This window comes from Mytilus galloprovincialis, chromosome 14 (assembly GCF_965363235.1).
Source record: "Mytilus galloprovincialis chromosome 14, xbMytGall1.hap1.1, whole genome shotgun sequence".
Classification (NCBI taxonomy): Eukaryota; Metazoa; Mollusca; class Bivalvia; order Mytilida; family Mytilidae; genus Mytilus; species Mytilus galloprovincialis.
Window position 1 is genome coordinate 45,325,447 of NC_134851.1, and position 16,700 is coordinate 45,342,146.

General features: G+C 34.2%; 1 protein-coding gene across 3 annotated transcripts in view; it reads left to right on the forward strand.

Annotated features, from left to right (window-relative positions):
• The window catches only part of LOC143059446 (TPR repeat-containing protein DDB_G0287407-like), a 53,506-nt gene extending 43,103 nt beyond the window's left edge, over nucleotides 1-10,403 (forward strand). For all 3 annotated transcript variants that reach the window (XM_076232944.1, XM_076232945.1, XM_076232946.1), the window contains one exon: nucleotides 7,677-10,403. In XM_076232944.1, the coding sequence (XP_076089059.1) occupies nucleotides 7,677-7,883 (207 nt within the window). In that variant the 3' untranslated portion in view covers nucleotides 7,884-10,403. The remainder of the gene's footprint in view (nucleotides 1-7,676) is intronic.
• Nucleotides 10,404-16,700: the final 6,297 nt, after the last annotated feature.

Below are 16,700 nucleotides of genomic sequence, written 5' to 3' on the forward strand. Positions count from 1 at the left end.
TGAACAAATTAGATTTTCGAAAACAATTTTCACGGAACACTTATTTATGATTTCAACTTTGACTTTTTACCTAATTCCAATATCAACAGTTTAAAAACAACAGACCATGGTAATTTAAAAAAATAAGAATATTTTCCGTATCAAGTTAGTTAGTCGGATAAAACAACCGTACGATTGACAAGATATCGACACGAAATTACGACTACATCGGTTACTGTAGTTTTGTTCCTTTGTGGTTTATAGACATATCGTTGTTATTAATCGGGAAAGAAGACAAAATGGCCGAAAGCAGAGAATTGATACTCTAAATTTAAAATCGAATGTGATCGCTTATCTAGCGGAATAAAACTTTAATATCTATGAATTTGAGCATTTTTATACAGAATGAACATAATATCAATTTTTGATTTTTTTGCGAAGTTTCCCTTTAATTAAAACGTTTGTGGAAATTTGTCATATTGGCAAATATATCTCATCTTCTTATTTTTATACGACCGCAAAATTTGAAAAATTTTTCGTCGTATATTGCTATCACGTTGGCGTCGTCGTCTGCGTCGTCGTCATCGGCGTCGTCGTCGTCGTTGTCGTCGTCCGAATACTTTTAGTTTTCGCACTCTAACTTTAGTAAAAGTGAATGGAAATCTATGAAATTTTAACACAAGGTTTATGACCACAAAAGGAAGGTTGGTATTGATTTTGGGAGTTTTGGTCCCAACATTTTAGGAATTAGGGGCCAAAAAGGGCCCAAATAAGCATTTTCTTGGTTTTCGCACTATAACTTTAGTTTAAGTTAATAGAAATCTATGAACTTTTGACACAAGGTTTATGACCACAAAAGAACGGTTGGGATTGATTTTGGGAGTTTTGGTTTCAACAGTTTAGGAATTAGGGGCCAAAAAAGGGCCCAAATAAGCATTATTCTTGGTTTTCGCACAATAATTTTAGTTTAAGTAAATAGAAATCAATGAAATTTAAACACAATGTTAATGACTACAAAAGGAAGGTTGGTATTGATTTTGGGAGTTTAGGTCCCAACAGTTTAGGAATTAGGGGCCAAAAAGGGACCCAAATAAGCATTTTTCTTGGTTTTCGCACCATAACGTTAGTATAAGTAATTAGAAATCTATGAAATTTAAACACAAGGTTTATGACCATAAAAGGAAGATTGGTATTGATTTTGGGAGTTTTGGTCCCAACAGTTTAGGAATTAGGGGCCAAAAAGGGACCCAAATAAGCATTTTTCTTGGTTTTCGCACCATAACGTTAGTATAAGTAAATAGAAATCTATGAAATTTAAACACAAGGTTTATGACCATAAAAGGAAGGTTGGTATTGATTTTGGGAGTTTTGGTCCCAACAGTTTAGGAATTAGGGGCCAAAAAGGGACCCAAATAAGCATTTTTCTTGGTTTTCGCACCATAACGTTAGTATAAGTAAATAGAAATCTATGAAATTTAAACACAACGTTTATGACCATAAAAGGAAGGTTGGTATTGATTTTGGGAGTTTTGGTCCCAACAGAATAAGGGGCCCAAAGGGTCCAAAATTAAACTTTGTTTGATTTCATCAAAATTGAATAATTGGGGTTCTTTGATATGCCGAATCTAACTGTCATGACTGTTTTTGTAGATTCTTAACTTTTGGTCCCGTTTTCAAATTGGTCTACATTAAGGTCCAAAGGGTCCAAAATTAAACTTAGTTTGATTTTGACAAAAAATGAATCAGTTAGGTTCTTTGATATGCTGAATCTAAAAATGTACTTAGATTCTTGATTATTGGCCCAGTTTTCAAGTTGGTCCAAATCGGGGTCCAAAATTAAACTTTGTTTGATTTCATCAAAAATTGAATAAATGGGGTTCTTTGATATACCAAATCTAACTGTGTATGTAGATTCTTCATTTTTGGTCCTGTTTTCAAATTGGTCTACACTAAAGTCCAAAGGGTCCAAAATTAAACTTAGTCTGCCAAATCAGGATGTAAAATTATTATATTAAGTATTGTGCAATAGCAATAGTATCAAAAGTACCAGGATTATAATTTTATACGCCAGACGCGCGTTTCGTCTACATAAGACTCATCAGTGACGCTCAGATCAAAATAGTTAAAAAGCCAAACAAATACAAAGTTGAAGAGCATTGAGGACCCAAAATTCCAAAACGTTGTGCCAAATACGGCTAAGGTAATCTACTCCTGGGGTAAGAAAATCCTTAGTTTTTTGAATAATTCAAAGTTTTGTAAACAGAAAATTTATAAAAATGACCATATAATTGATATTCATGTCAACACCGAAGTGCTGACTACTGGGCTGGTGATACCCTCGGGGACGAAACGTCCACCAGCAGTGGCATCGACCCAGTGGTGTAAATAGTATCAAAAGTACCAGGATTATAATTTTATACGCCAGACGCGCGTTTCGTCTACATAAGACTCATCAGTGACGCTCAGATCAAAATAGTTAAAAAGCCAAACAAATACAAAGTTGAAGAGCATTGAGGACCCAAAATTCCAAAACGTTGTGCCAAATACGGCTAAGGTAATCTACTCCTGGGGTAAGAAAATCCTTAGTTTTTTGAATAATTCAAAGTTTTGTAAACAGAAAATTTATAAAAATGACCATATAATTGATATTCATGTCAACACCGAAGTGCTGACTACTGGGCTGGTGATACCCTCGGGGACGAAACGTCCACCAGCAGTGGCATCGACCCAGTGGTGTAAATAGTATCAAAAGTACCAGGATTATAATTTTATACGCCAGACGCGCGTTTCGTCTACATAAGACTCATCAGTGACGCTCAGATCAAAATAGTTAAAAAGCCAAACAAATACAAAGTTGAAGAGCATTGAGGACCCAAAATTCCAAAACGTTGTGCCAAATACGGCTAAGGTAATCTACTCCTGGGGTAAGAAAATCCTTAGTTTTTTGAATAATTCAAAGTTTTGTAAACAGAAAATTTATAAAAATGACCATATAATTGATATTCATGTCAACACCGAAGTGCTGACTACTGGGCTGGTGATACCCTCGGGGACGAAACGTCCACCAGCAGTGGCATCGACCCAGTGGTGTAAATAGTATCAAAAGTACCAGGATTATAATTTTATACGCCAGACGCGCGTTTCGTCTACATAAGACTCATCAGTGACGCTCAGATCAAAATAGTTAAAAAGCCAAACAAATACAAAGTTGAAGAGCATTGAGGACCCAAAATTCCAAAACGTTGTGCCAAATACGGCTAAGGTAATCTACTCCTGGGGTAAGAAAATCCTTAGTTTTTTGAATAATTCAAAGTTTTGTAAACAGAAAATTTATAAAAATGACCATATAATTGATATTCATGTCAACACCGAAGTGCTGACTACTGGGCTGGTGATACCCTCGGGGACGAAACGTCCACCAGCAGTGGCATCGACCCAGTGGTGTAAATAGTATCAAAAGTACCAGGATTATAATTTTATACGCCAGACGCGCGTTTCGTCTACATAAGACTCATCAGTGACGCTCAGATCAAAATAGTTAAAAAGCCAAACAAATACAAAGTTGAAGAGCATTGAGGACCCAAAATTCCAAAACGTTGTGCCAAATACGGCTAAGGTAATCTACTCCTGGGGTAAGAAAATCCTTAGTTTTTTGAATAATTCAAAGTTTTGTAAACAGAAAATTTATAAAAATGACCATATAATTGATATTCATGTCAACACCGAAGTGCTGACTACTGGGCTGGTGATACCCTCGGGGACGAAACGTCCACCAGCAGTGGCATCGACCCAGTGGTGTAAATAGTATCAAAAGTACCAGGATTATAATTTTATACGCCAGACGCGCGTTTCGTCTACATAAGACTCATCAGTGACGCTCAGATCAAAATAGTTAAAAAGCCAAACAAATACAAAGTTGAAGAGCATTGAGGACCCAAAATTCCAAAACGTTGTGCCAAATACGGCTAAGGTAATCTACTCCTGGGGTAAGAAAATCCTTAGTTTTTTGAATAATTCAAAGTTTTGTAAACAGAAAATTTATAAAAATGACCATATAATTGATATTCATGTCAACACCGAAGTGCTGACTACTGGGCTGGTGATACCCTCGGGGACGAAACGTCCACCAGCAGTGGCATCGACCCAGTGGTGTAAATAGTATCAAAAGTACCAGGATTATAATTTTATACGCCAGACGCGCGTTTCGTCTACATAAGACTCATCAGTGACGCTCAGATCAAAATAGTTAAAAAGCCAAACAAATACAAAGTTGAAGAGCATTGAGGACCCAAAATTCCAAAACGTTGTGCCAAATACGGCTAAGGTAATCTACTCCTGGGGTAAGAAAATCCTTAGTTTTTTGAATAATTCAAAGTTTTGTAAACAGAAAATTTATAAAAATGACCATATAATTGATATTCATGTCAACACCGAAGTGCTGACTACTGGGCTGGTGATACCCTCGGGGACGAAACGTCCACCAGCAGTGGCATCGACCCAGTGGTGTAAATAGTATCAAAAGTACCAGGATTATAATTTTATACGCCAGACGCGCGTTTCGTCTACATAAGACTCATCAGTGACGCTCAGATCAAAATAGTTAAAAAGCCAAACAAATACAAAGTTGAAGAGCATTGAGGACCCAAAATTCCAAAACGTTGTGCCAAATACGGCTAAGGTAATCTACTCCTGGGGTAAGAAAATCCTAAGTTTTTTGAATAATTCAAAGTTTTGTAAACAGAAAATTTATAAAAATGACCATATAATTGATATTCATGTCAACACCGAAGTGCTGACTACTGGGCTGGTGATACCCTCGGGGACGAAACGTCCACCAGCAGTGGCATCGACCCAGTGGTGTAAATAGTATCAAAAGTACCAGGATTATAATTTTATACGCCAGACGCGCGTTTCGTCTACATAAGACTCATCAGTGACGCTCAGATCAAAATAGTTAAAAAGCCAAACAAATACAAAGTTGAAGAGCATTGAGGACCCAAAATTCCAAAACGTTGTGCCAAATACGGCTAAGGTAATCTACTCCTGGGGTAAGAAAATCCTTAGTTTTTTGAATAATTCAAAGTTTTGTAAACAGAAAATTTATAAAAATGACCATATAATTGATATTCATGTCAACACCGAAGTGCTGACTACTGGGCTGGTGATACCCTCGGGGACGAAACGTCCACCAGCAGTGGCATCGACCCAGTGGTGTAAATAGTACCAAAAGTACCAGGATTATAATTTTATACGCCAGACGCGCGTTTCGTCTACATAAGACTCATCAGTGACGCTCAGATCAAAATAGTTAAAAAGCCAAACAAATACAAAGTTGAAGAGCATTGAGGACCCAAAATTCCAAAACGTTGTGCCAAATACGGCTAAGGTAATCTACTCCTGGGGTAAGAAAATCCTTAGTTTTTTGAATAATTCAAAGTTTTGTAAACAGAAAATTTATAAAAATGACCATATAATTGATATTCATGTCAACACCGAAGTGCTGACTACTGGGCTGGTGATACCCTCGGGGACGAAACGTCCACCAGCAGTGGCATCGACCCAGTGGTGTAAATAGTATCAAAAGTACCAGGATTATAATTTTATACGCCAGACGCGCGTTTCGTCTACATAAGACTCATCAGTGACGCTCAGATCAAAATAGTTAAAAAGCCAAACAAATACAAAGTTGAAGAGCATTGAGGACCCAAAATTCCAAAACGTTGTGCCAAATACGGCTAAGGTAATCTACTCCTGGGGTAAGAAAATCCTTAGTTTTTTGAATAATTCAAAGTTTTGTAAACAGAAAATTTATAAAAATGACCATATAATTGATATTCATGTCAACACCGAAGTGCTGACTACTGGGCTGGTGATACCCTCGGGGACGAAACGTCCACCAGCAGTGGCATCGACCCAGTGGTGTAAATAGTATCAAAAGTACCAGGATTATAATTTTATACGCCAGACGCGCGTTTCGTCTACATAAGACTCATCAGTGACGCTCAGATCAAAATAGTTAAAAAGCCAAACAAATACAAAGTTGAAGAGCATTGAGGACCCAAAATTCCAAAACGTTGTGCCAAATACGGCTAAGGTAATCTACTCCTGGGGTAAGAAAATCCTTAGTTTTTTGAATAATTCAAAGTTTTGTAAACAGAAAATTTATAAAAATGACCATATAATTGATATTCATGTCAACACCGAAGTGCTGACTACTGGGCTGGTGATACCCTCGGGGACGAAACGTCCACCAGCAGTGGCATCGACCCAGTGGTGTAAATAGTATCAAAAGTACCAGGATTATAATTTTATACGCCAGACGCGCGTTTCGTCTACATAAGACTCATCAGTGACGCTCAGATCAAAATAGTTAAAAAGCCAAACAAATACAAAGTTGAAGAGCATTGAGGACCCAAAATTCCAAAACGTTGTGCCAAATACGGCTAAGGTAATCTACTCCTGGGGTAAGAAAATCCTTAGTTTTTTGAATAATTCAAAGTTTTGTAAACAGAAAATTTATAAAAATGACCATATAATTGATATTCATGTCAACACCGAAGTGCTGACTACTGGGCTGGTGATACCCTCGGGGACGAAACGTCCACCAGCAGTGGCATCGACCCAGTGGTGTAAATAGTATCAAAAGTACCAGGATTATAATTTTATACGCCAGACGCGCGTTTCGTCTACATAAGACTCATCAGTGACGCTCAGATCAAAATAGTTAAAAAGCCAAACAAATACAAAGTTGAAGAGCATTGAGGACCCAAAATTCCAAAACGTTGTGCCAAATACGGCTAAGGTAATCTACTCCTGGGGTAAGAAAAGTCTTTTCAATTGCACAGTATTGCGCAATGGCAAGAAATATCTAATTGCACAATATTGTGAAATAGCAAATTTTTTTTTAATTAGAGTTATCTTTCTTTGTCCAGAATAGTAAGCAAGAAATATCTAATTGCAAAATATTGTGCAATAGCAAGATTTTTTTTTAATTGGAGTTATCTTTCTTTGTCCAGAATCAACTTAAATCTTTGTTATATACAATATACAATGTATATTCACTTTTTACTACCAACTGATAAATTAAAATAATCTTTACCATTCAGTGATAACAAGCAGTTTTTTTACATCTTAATATTTTATGATGTATTTAAATGAGTAGTTATTGTTGCAAACTCCATTAGAAATTTTAATTGAGATTAGTTTTGGAATAAGGGAAAGGGGGATGTGATTAAAAAAATTGGGTTCAATTTTTCTCATTTGAAATTTCATAAATAAAAAAAGAAAATTTCTTCAAACATTTTTTTGAGAGGATTAATATTCAACAGCATAGAGAATTGCTCTAAGAGAAAACAAAAATTTTAAGTTCATTAGAACACATTCATTCTGTGTCAGAAACCTATGCTGTGTCAACTATTTAATCACAATCCAAATTTAGAGCTGAATCCAGCTTGAATGTTGTGTCCATACTTGCCCCAACCGTTCAGGGTTCAACCTCTGCGGTCGTATAAAGCTACGCCCTGCGGAGCATCTGGTTATATATTATATGTGAAATTAATTATTACAATTTCAGGAAAAAATGCAAACAAAAAGTGGTATCAAATTGCATCCCGTTGAATTTTTCACACTGATAAAAACATCATAATAATTTTGAATTGATAGTAATTTTGGGGATAAATTTTTTTTTAAATTTGCAGACAAACAATCGTAAACCTGAATTCCTGGAAAACTGTCTAGTACTGTATCAACAAGAAGTGGAGATTTTATGTGAAGTTCAAGGTGACCTCCATCCAAACACAGTACGTTCTAGAGAAGATGTCATAATAATCCTACAAAATCTAGGTCGGGATGAAGAAGCTAAAAAATATCAAGATCAACAACCAAATGAACACTCTGCTCTTTAGAGATCTTTAGAACTGTTCTCTTTAAGGTTCATATATTTTTAATTGTTTCTTTTGGATTTTGGTAATTTTGATATATGTTTTAGTATATTATAAAGCAAGTATGATGAGAATATAGGTCAAATCAGTGAACCCGATATCTATATCATATATTGGGATGTGTTTTAGAAATGTAATAATCAGGAGGTAATGTGAACTTTGTCACTTTTCTATGTTTATACCCCTGCTTTAAAGAAGTTGGGGTATACAGTTTTACCTCTGTCTGTCCATCCCTCTGTCCATTCATCTGTCTGTCTGTCCATCTGTCCCATGAAGTCTTTCATTGCATCTTTCTCATTATAATGAGGATTTCTGAAATTTGGTTTCAGGGTGTATATAAGTCAGCTTCCCAGGCGTTCGGGCAGGTTATCAAAAGTTAACAGTAGCTCACAGTTTCTTTTGGGTTTTTTTTGTCAATTTTGAGCTCACCTAGTTTTTAAACTAGTAACCTCTAAATTTATATTTATCAAACCTTTTTTTTTCCTAATACAAAGGATTTTCTACCACATGAAAAAGATTGCATAGCTTTCAGAGTTTTAGGCCCTCAGTGCTCTTCAACTTTGCACTATATTGTGAATGTACTTATTTGTCCTTTTTAATGTTTTGATCGGAGCATCACTGAGGAGTTTTGTTGATGAACTGTGCATATGGCGTTCAAAATTTTAAGACTGGTGTCTGTGATAAGTTTATAAGTCAGCTTTTGGGAGTTTGTGGCTGTGTTATTAAACTTTTCAGATAAGTATAGTTTATCGGGTTTTCTACACATTGACATCGTAAAATAGCAGCTGCAATCCTTAATGTGATTTTTTTAGTGAGTGAGTGCAGCCAAAGAGCTAAAAAGCATTAAATCATGTCGAGCAGCTGATATTTTAAGATTCCTATACATAGAAGACCTGATTATTTCTCCCTGCCTAAGTCAGTTTTACACATCACGAAAGCAAGCTTGATAACCTCTTCTCACACATTGTGAGGTAGTTGATTGATAACTTCTCCTCTAAGACATTGTGATGTTGTATAAATTGCCTGCTCTCGTCTCAAAGCCTTGATACAAGAATTAAGGATCGACTGTCAACAGGATGATATAGGCACAGGGAAGGACATTAACAAATCTATCAATTAGTTTGATGTAAGTTAATAAATGATCATCCCCTTGTTAATAACCAATTCAATGATTATTGTGCATTTTTATAAGCATTTACTTTGATAACATTTAATTATTTTTATGCCCACCAGTTGGAGGCATTATCTTTTTTCCGTTTGTGTGTCCATCGTTTTTTTGTTGATCTGTTCAATTGATTTGTTGTCTGTTCATTTAATTGTCTTTTCATTTGTTCATCTATTAATTGTTTATCTGTTCATTTGTTTATCTGTTCATTTGTTTATCTGTTCATTTGTTCATCTGTTCATTTGTTCCTCTGTTCATTTGTTCATGTGTTCCTCTGTTCATCTGTTCATTTGGTTGTCTGTTTTGGTTAAAGTTTATTTGTCAAGGTAGTTTTTAGATGAAGCTGATGTTCAATCATCTTGAAACTCAGTGAACATGTTAATTATGATATGATCTTTCTAATTTTAATGCTGAATTTGAGTTTAGACCCCAATTTCACTGTCAACTAAACATAGAAATACTGGCCATAAAAATGATAGTGTGAGTGGGTCTCACATGTACTATGGACATATTCTTGGTATAATTGTGTATAACTTATTATTGTACTTGTTTATATGTATGTTTTTTATCTTTGTAGCATCTCGGGCATCAATAATGTATTTGTATCATTGAAACAAACCAAATATTTGTTATCAGGTATTATGAGCAATCAATTTCTATCAGGAATATGGAAAATTTTGTTTTTCCAAAAAAAACTGTGATATTTTTTTATTTTTGTTTTTTATATATTACACCATTTATATTTTGAATATTTTCATATGTGATAATTCTACCTTATAATTTTATAATCAAACTGACAATAAGAAAGAAATAACAAACAACAGACAAACAATAATACACAAAACTCAACATAGAAATCTAGTCTGAGCAACACAAACCAAAAAATGGGGCTGATTGTAGGTGCTAGGGAAAGGTATAAGCAAATCCTGTTGGGCATGTGGCACCCGTTGTGTTGCTCATGTTAGTACAAACCCTGTAATAAGTCTATTTCATGATCAGTATAGGTCACATTTAGAAAATCATAAGTCAAAGAAAAAGTTTTTGGTCCAGCAACTCTAAAACAAGTGTTCATGAAGGAACAGAAGAAAAATCATCAACATGTTCATGCATTTATCAATCAGATCATACTATAGAGCCTGTGTCCATGCTACTTTCTACTTTCTGTTTTAACAACTTGTGGGATCCTACAGTTTTGTTATGATGATACACACCTTCAAAAATTAAATGGAAGACATTTCATTGGTTTATTTTGAAAATTAGAAGAAAAAGTAAAAAAAACAAGCCTTTTAAGGAAATATGGACTGACAATCTGTTGGTTTTTTTTTCAAAATGAACTTCGAACTTTCACAACTACTTTTACAAGCAGTATAAATTTACAAATGAAGGTTCATTAAATGTCTGAAACTATAGCATGTTAAACTTTAGTGATTGAACTGTGATCAGTTAATTTGGTATTTTTTATATTTTGCTTTTTACATGCCTTGTACAATTAAATTTTGAAATATTTTTATGTTTGATATCCAAGTGTTAACTAGACAATCAAATGCATGTAAAATCTCAGGGTACTCACAAGACAATTGTACTTAAAATTTACAACCATTAAAATTTGTTTACTGTACTATATACAGTTATTTGATTTATATTTTAAGGTATAACACATTATCGCGATTTTGTGCATTTTTCCTTTGATCTTTTTTTGTGATAATTTTCATATCATGCTTCTCGCTTGAGATAGAAACATTATCGCTAAAAACTAAGGAGGCCACGTGGCGTTGTAAACGAAATTGACATGAAATTGACAATGTAAAATAGCGATAAACAGATTATCATAGGTCATCTCAACTCCATTGCTTTTCTCACTTTCGCTGTACCAGCTCAAGCGAGAAAATCAATCTCGTTGAGATGATCAACGATTATCTATAATTATCTATGATAATAGCTATTGATTTTTTGGCCAAATATATAATTTTTATTTATTGCTGTTTTCTTAAATTTTACTTTGATCTTTTTGTGTGCTAATTTTCCATATCAATTTGATTGAGATGTTTTATCTCTGTTGAGTAGCGTGAGAACATGATGAAATCATGTGATAATTAATGTCATTGATGATGCCCAGGAAAATAGCAGTAAACAGTTATACTATTGTCTTTAAACTCTAAAAGTTTCTCAGCTACATCTCATCTCAGGGCTTTCACCATTTGGTGAGATTCTAACAGATTATGAGTGAGCAAAAAATCTGATTTTTTTTATAAGGGTTTTGAAGACACATTGTCAAACTTGTTATCATTAAAGCCAACTTTCAATCTTTTTTTATGAAAATATTGTTTATATTGTATTGAATTTGCGAAGTAAATGTCCTGGCCCATTTTATTTGTTTTGATCAAATGTTGTATATTTATAGCAGTATGTTGTAAGAGCATTTTCTGTTTAATTTTTGGGGAATTTGAAAAGATATAGATATTTTTAATTTAGAAGTTAGGAAACTGATTTGTAAAATCTTTGTTTTTAACACTGTTTTAACTAGAATATATCTGAATAACCTATGATCAACAATTTATTTTTGAAAAATATGTTCCTGTTTTTTTTCATAAAAAATTACATCTTTATTATTTTTAATATTTCTTATTCTGTTTGTTAAACTTTATTTCTATACCTTGAATCTAGATTTATCTCCATCAATGTCTATGAAAATACTGTTGTGCTAACATTGATGTGCAACCATGAAAATACTGTTGATATTATTGTGCAACCATGGAAAATACTGTTTATGTTGATGTGCAATAGTATATATTTGTTATATACATACTACATGTTTATTGTATTGATATACATTTTTTGTGACACACTTCTTGAATTTTACTATAGGCGATATTTACCAGTATCAGATATTTTGCTGCTAAGTCATAGTATCAATATATGTGTATGTGTATTTGACTTGTATTGTTTTATAACCATTCAAATTTAGGGCGTGACATTTTTATAGTTTTTCGCTGTTGCCTTTTTCAAAAGGGGGAGGGGTAGTTGAAAAGTTGTTAATTGTGTATGAAAAACTGATGACAAGTTAAAAAAAGTATTGTAACATTTCTAGCAATTAATTTATTTTGTAAATAAGGCTCCAGGATTTTAAAGGGTTTTAATATTTTTTTGATAAAACATGTACCAGTGTATATATTTATTAACAATCAGGGCATACATTCCAGCTTATACAATAGCTTCATTGTACTAATTATATTTTTTTTTATTATTGTTAGTATTTGATTTTGCATTTCTTTATCTGTTATAAATAAACTTTACTTTATTTTTGTGTATATGAAGAAAGGGAGATGTTGGTTATACATCAATGAGACCCAGATACAAAAATTCTTATGATAATCAGAGGTCGTTTTCTATTAGAGCAACACACAAATCTATTGCAATAGACAGGTGTCTTTGCAATATCCCTAGCTCAAAATCACCCCGAGTCTGAAAAAGTTGTGACTAAGTAAAACAAAAACAAAAGATGTGCCACAAATAATATACGGAATATACCAAATGTAAATTAAAAACTCAAAAGTCTAAGAGAAACTGACAATACTAGCCGTAACTGAATCTTAAATCTATTCCTTTAGCATAACAAAATAGTTGTTTGGTAAACATAGGAAACTTTGTGGAGAATTGGAGAATAAGGACATTCTATGTAGATGTGCATATGTAAAAAAATATATGAATCAATTTTTTTTTCTAAGAGTTATGAACCCTTTTAACTAGTGTGTTTCCCAAAGCAATTTTAATATTCCCTTGGAAAAATTTTGAAAATATAGTGATGACAACAGTGACATGTTGGGACATATTGGGAATATTTTGTTTTTAAATTGTCTAATCACTTGGCCAAACAAATTTAAGATATCTTGTAAAACAACAACAAAAAGACGTGTCAATTCTGGAATGGCAAATTTGTACAGCATAGTTTAATATGCTTTTCCACAAGAATTTTTTATCAGTTGACTTTTGCAGGAGTTAAAAGGATCTTGATGAGGATCATTCAAATCCATAATTTTTAGCTTGTATGAACATGTGAAAAATGACAGTTTATCCCCAGAAAGTCTTGGGGAATTAATGATTTTTTTGAAACAACCAGTGATAAAATTTCAGAAATAAAATCTTTTAATCTGCTATAAACTGTACTAAGATTGATTTCCTTGTCATGGCAATACTAAAGGTGAAAGGAGGGGTCAGTGGGAGGCAAGTTTTTAGCTAAAACACTATTAGAGCCAATATTAGTCTTATAAATGCTTAATCTGCATTTAAATAAATGAACTAAAGGCAGCTACTCCTAAGTGGGAGGAGCTAAAGCTGCACCCAGGTTAATGTATCAAGCAACAATGGACAAAGGAAGCCAAATGCCACAAGTGGTCACTACTGAACAAGACATGTATATTTGTATTAGAACTGATGTAACTAAAGCTCATGCTAAGAACATGTGATAAACTTCACCTCTAACTGATTGAGATATGATAATAAATCTGTTTCATCTCAACAGCAAAGACAATACATATCCTGGGAAAATCCTCAAGTAATGACTACTGAGTGTGATGGAAATCAAACTATGTATTGTTATGATATTGTAATTATTGTATTTATTTATGTTGGCCTGATTTGTGTTGTGTGGCCTGATAGTTGTTTACAGAATAATCTTAGAACTGTGCAGTTTAGGAATCACTGGAACAATTACAGAATGATTGGAACTTTCCAGAATGATCCCTATAAAAGATGCGTAATTTAAACTTCTACGTTATTCCAGAAACTTCCGTTATAGTTCTCTAGAACTTTACATTTATAGAATGTTCTAGAGTTTTCCGTGTCAACTATATATATATACAGACACTAAAGTTAAACACTCTTACTCTTGGATTTGGACTTAGACATCGATAGACAATAATATTCATAGCCTTTGGATTGACACTTTTATTCTACAAACAACATCATACTGGATTGTGACCGTAATATTTAGATTGGATTCCGAAAGATATCCGGATACAGATAAAGATAAAAGATTGGACTCATATTTTGACAGTTTAAGTGGACAGTAATATTTGTGTAATACTTCTTGTAAACTTTTGTATAATCAATATTGTTAAATTTTATTATTGATTTGTGTCTTTTGTTGGCTACAATTTAAAGGCGATTTTTGGCCGTAACAGAAATTGGGGGCTCGTCCGGGATACTGAAAATATCTTATTCAAAATTTATTCAGTATTTTTATTATAACTAGCCAACAAAATTCTACAAAATGGCATTTGATGCCGGTAATTTTTTGAAAAGGCCTGACCTGGAGGGGTTTGATAATTTAAAGAAAGAGGAATTAGTGTTGCTGCTAAACATCTGAAATTAGATTTTAAAGTATCCATGAGAAAACAAATTATAAAAAATTTGGTAATAGACAAATTAGTTGACGCAGAAATTTTAGGAGAAGAGGCTCTTGAACTTAAGGTCGAAACTGTTGACGCTTTTAAATTAAAACAGCTTGAATTAGAACATAAACTTAAAATAAAAGAACTGGAAATGGATAAAAAAGAAAAAGAAGATGAATTTAAATTAAAAGAACTGGAAATGAAGGAGGAGAAATTAAAAGAACTTGAAATGAGGGAAAGGCTAGAAATGGAAAAAATGAAAATTGAAATGGTCAAAGAAGAAAACAACACTAAAGTCCAGCAGAAATCAGAATATTTTGATGCAGCAAAAAATATACGTTTGGTTCCCAGATTTTGTGAAAAAACAGTCGATAAATATTTTCCACAGTTTGAGAAAATTGCTCATAATTTGAATTGGCCAAAGCCATATTGGACTACAATGCTACAAAGTGTTTTTGAGGGAACTGCCGCTGAAATATACTCCGCACTTCCATCAGAAAAAAGTTCCGATTATGACACTGTGAAACAGGAAGTTTTGAAAGCTTATGAGCTAGTACCAGAAGCATATAGACAGAAATTTAGATCTTATAAAAAGTTTGATTCGCAAACCTATGTGGAATTTGCTCGGGAAAAGAAGATTTATTTGATAAATGGCTTACTTCAAAGAAAACAGATAACAATTTTGATAGCCTAAGACAATTGATGTTATTAGAAGAGTTCAAACAATGTGTTAATTTAGACTTAAAAACACATTTAGACGACAAAACTGTTGGGACAATACATGATGCAGCTGTAATTTCAGATAATTATACCCTTTCACATAAAAGAAGTTTCAAGGGTCAAAATGTTAATACTTCAAGTGGAAATTACAAAAATCAAAGCACTGAGCGTACTGATAGTAAGCCTGTTGCACAGAATAAGAGTAAGTCCAGTTATAATATGTCTAGTCCAAAATTTGATACTTTTGAGAAGAAGTCACTAATTTGTGCTTATTGTAAGAAAAATGGTCACCTGATGGCTGATTGTTTTAGACTCCAGAAGAAGAATGAACGAGATAATAAGCCGAAGTCCAGTGCTTGTACGACACCTTATATAACCAGTACGTTGGAATGTCCTGCGAGTCAGGCTTTTAAGTCCAGTTTTTGTGATTACATGGAGGAATATAAACCCTTTATGTCTGATGGGTTTATTTCTATTGTTGATGATACCACTCTTCAGCCTATTAAGATTTTACGGGACACTGGAGCTTCTCAGTCTTTATTGTTAGAAGGTGTGTTACCTTTGTCCGAGAAGACTTCTGTTGGTGCCTCCGTTTTGTTACAAGGTGTAGAGTTAGGTTGTATAGATGTTCCTCTCCATCGTATTTATCTGAAGTCAAATTTGATAACTGGACCAGTTATTGTGGGTGTTCGTCCTAATCTCCCTGTTGAGGGTGTTACATTAATGCTAGGAAATGATCTAGCTAGGAACAAAGTGGTTGCTATACCAATTGTTACCAGTGAACCGGTGGTGGATATTAAATTACCTGAGGATGATGCTGAATTGTATCCAGCTTGTGTTGTTACTAGGGCGATGGCTAGAAAACAACAAGATGAGAATTAGCAAGAAAACCAGTTTGATTATATGGACCTCTCTGACACTTTCCTAGCCGACATTGAAGGTCCTGGTAGCTCAGAAAAGGCCATAATAAGACCACCTAGTGTTAACAAGAATGTTATTATGCCATGGCCAGACGTAAACAGCCATTCATTAGATCGAAAGAATTTATTCGAAGAACAACATAAAGACCCTGAGGTTCTTCAGCTCAGCCAGAGGGCTCAACCACAGGAGGAAGCAGACAAAGTGGCCGAACGCTATTACCATCAAGACGGCATTTTAATGAGGAAGTGGAGGCCTCCTGATGCTACCCCAGAGGAGGAATGGAGAGTGGTATATCAAGTGGTGGCGCCTACAGTTTATAGACAAGAACTTATTGGTCTTGCCCATGACACCCCCTTGGCTGGACACTTAGGTATAAGAAAGACTTGCCTTAAGATATTGCAGCATTTCTACTGGCCCAGACTTCGAAATGTTGTCGCAGAATACTGCAAATCATGCCATATATGCCAGGTTGTTGGTAAGCCTAACCAGACAATACCACCAGCACCACTTCTGCCTATTCCAGCCTTTGACGAACCTTTCAGCAGAGTTCTAATTGACTGCGTTGGACCTTTACCAAAGACCAAA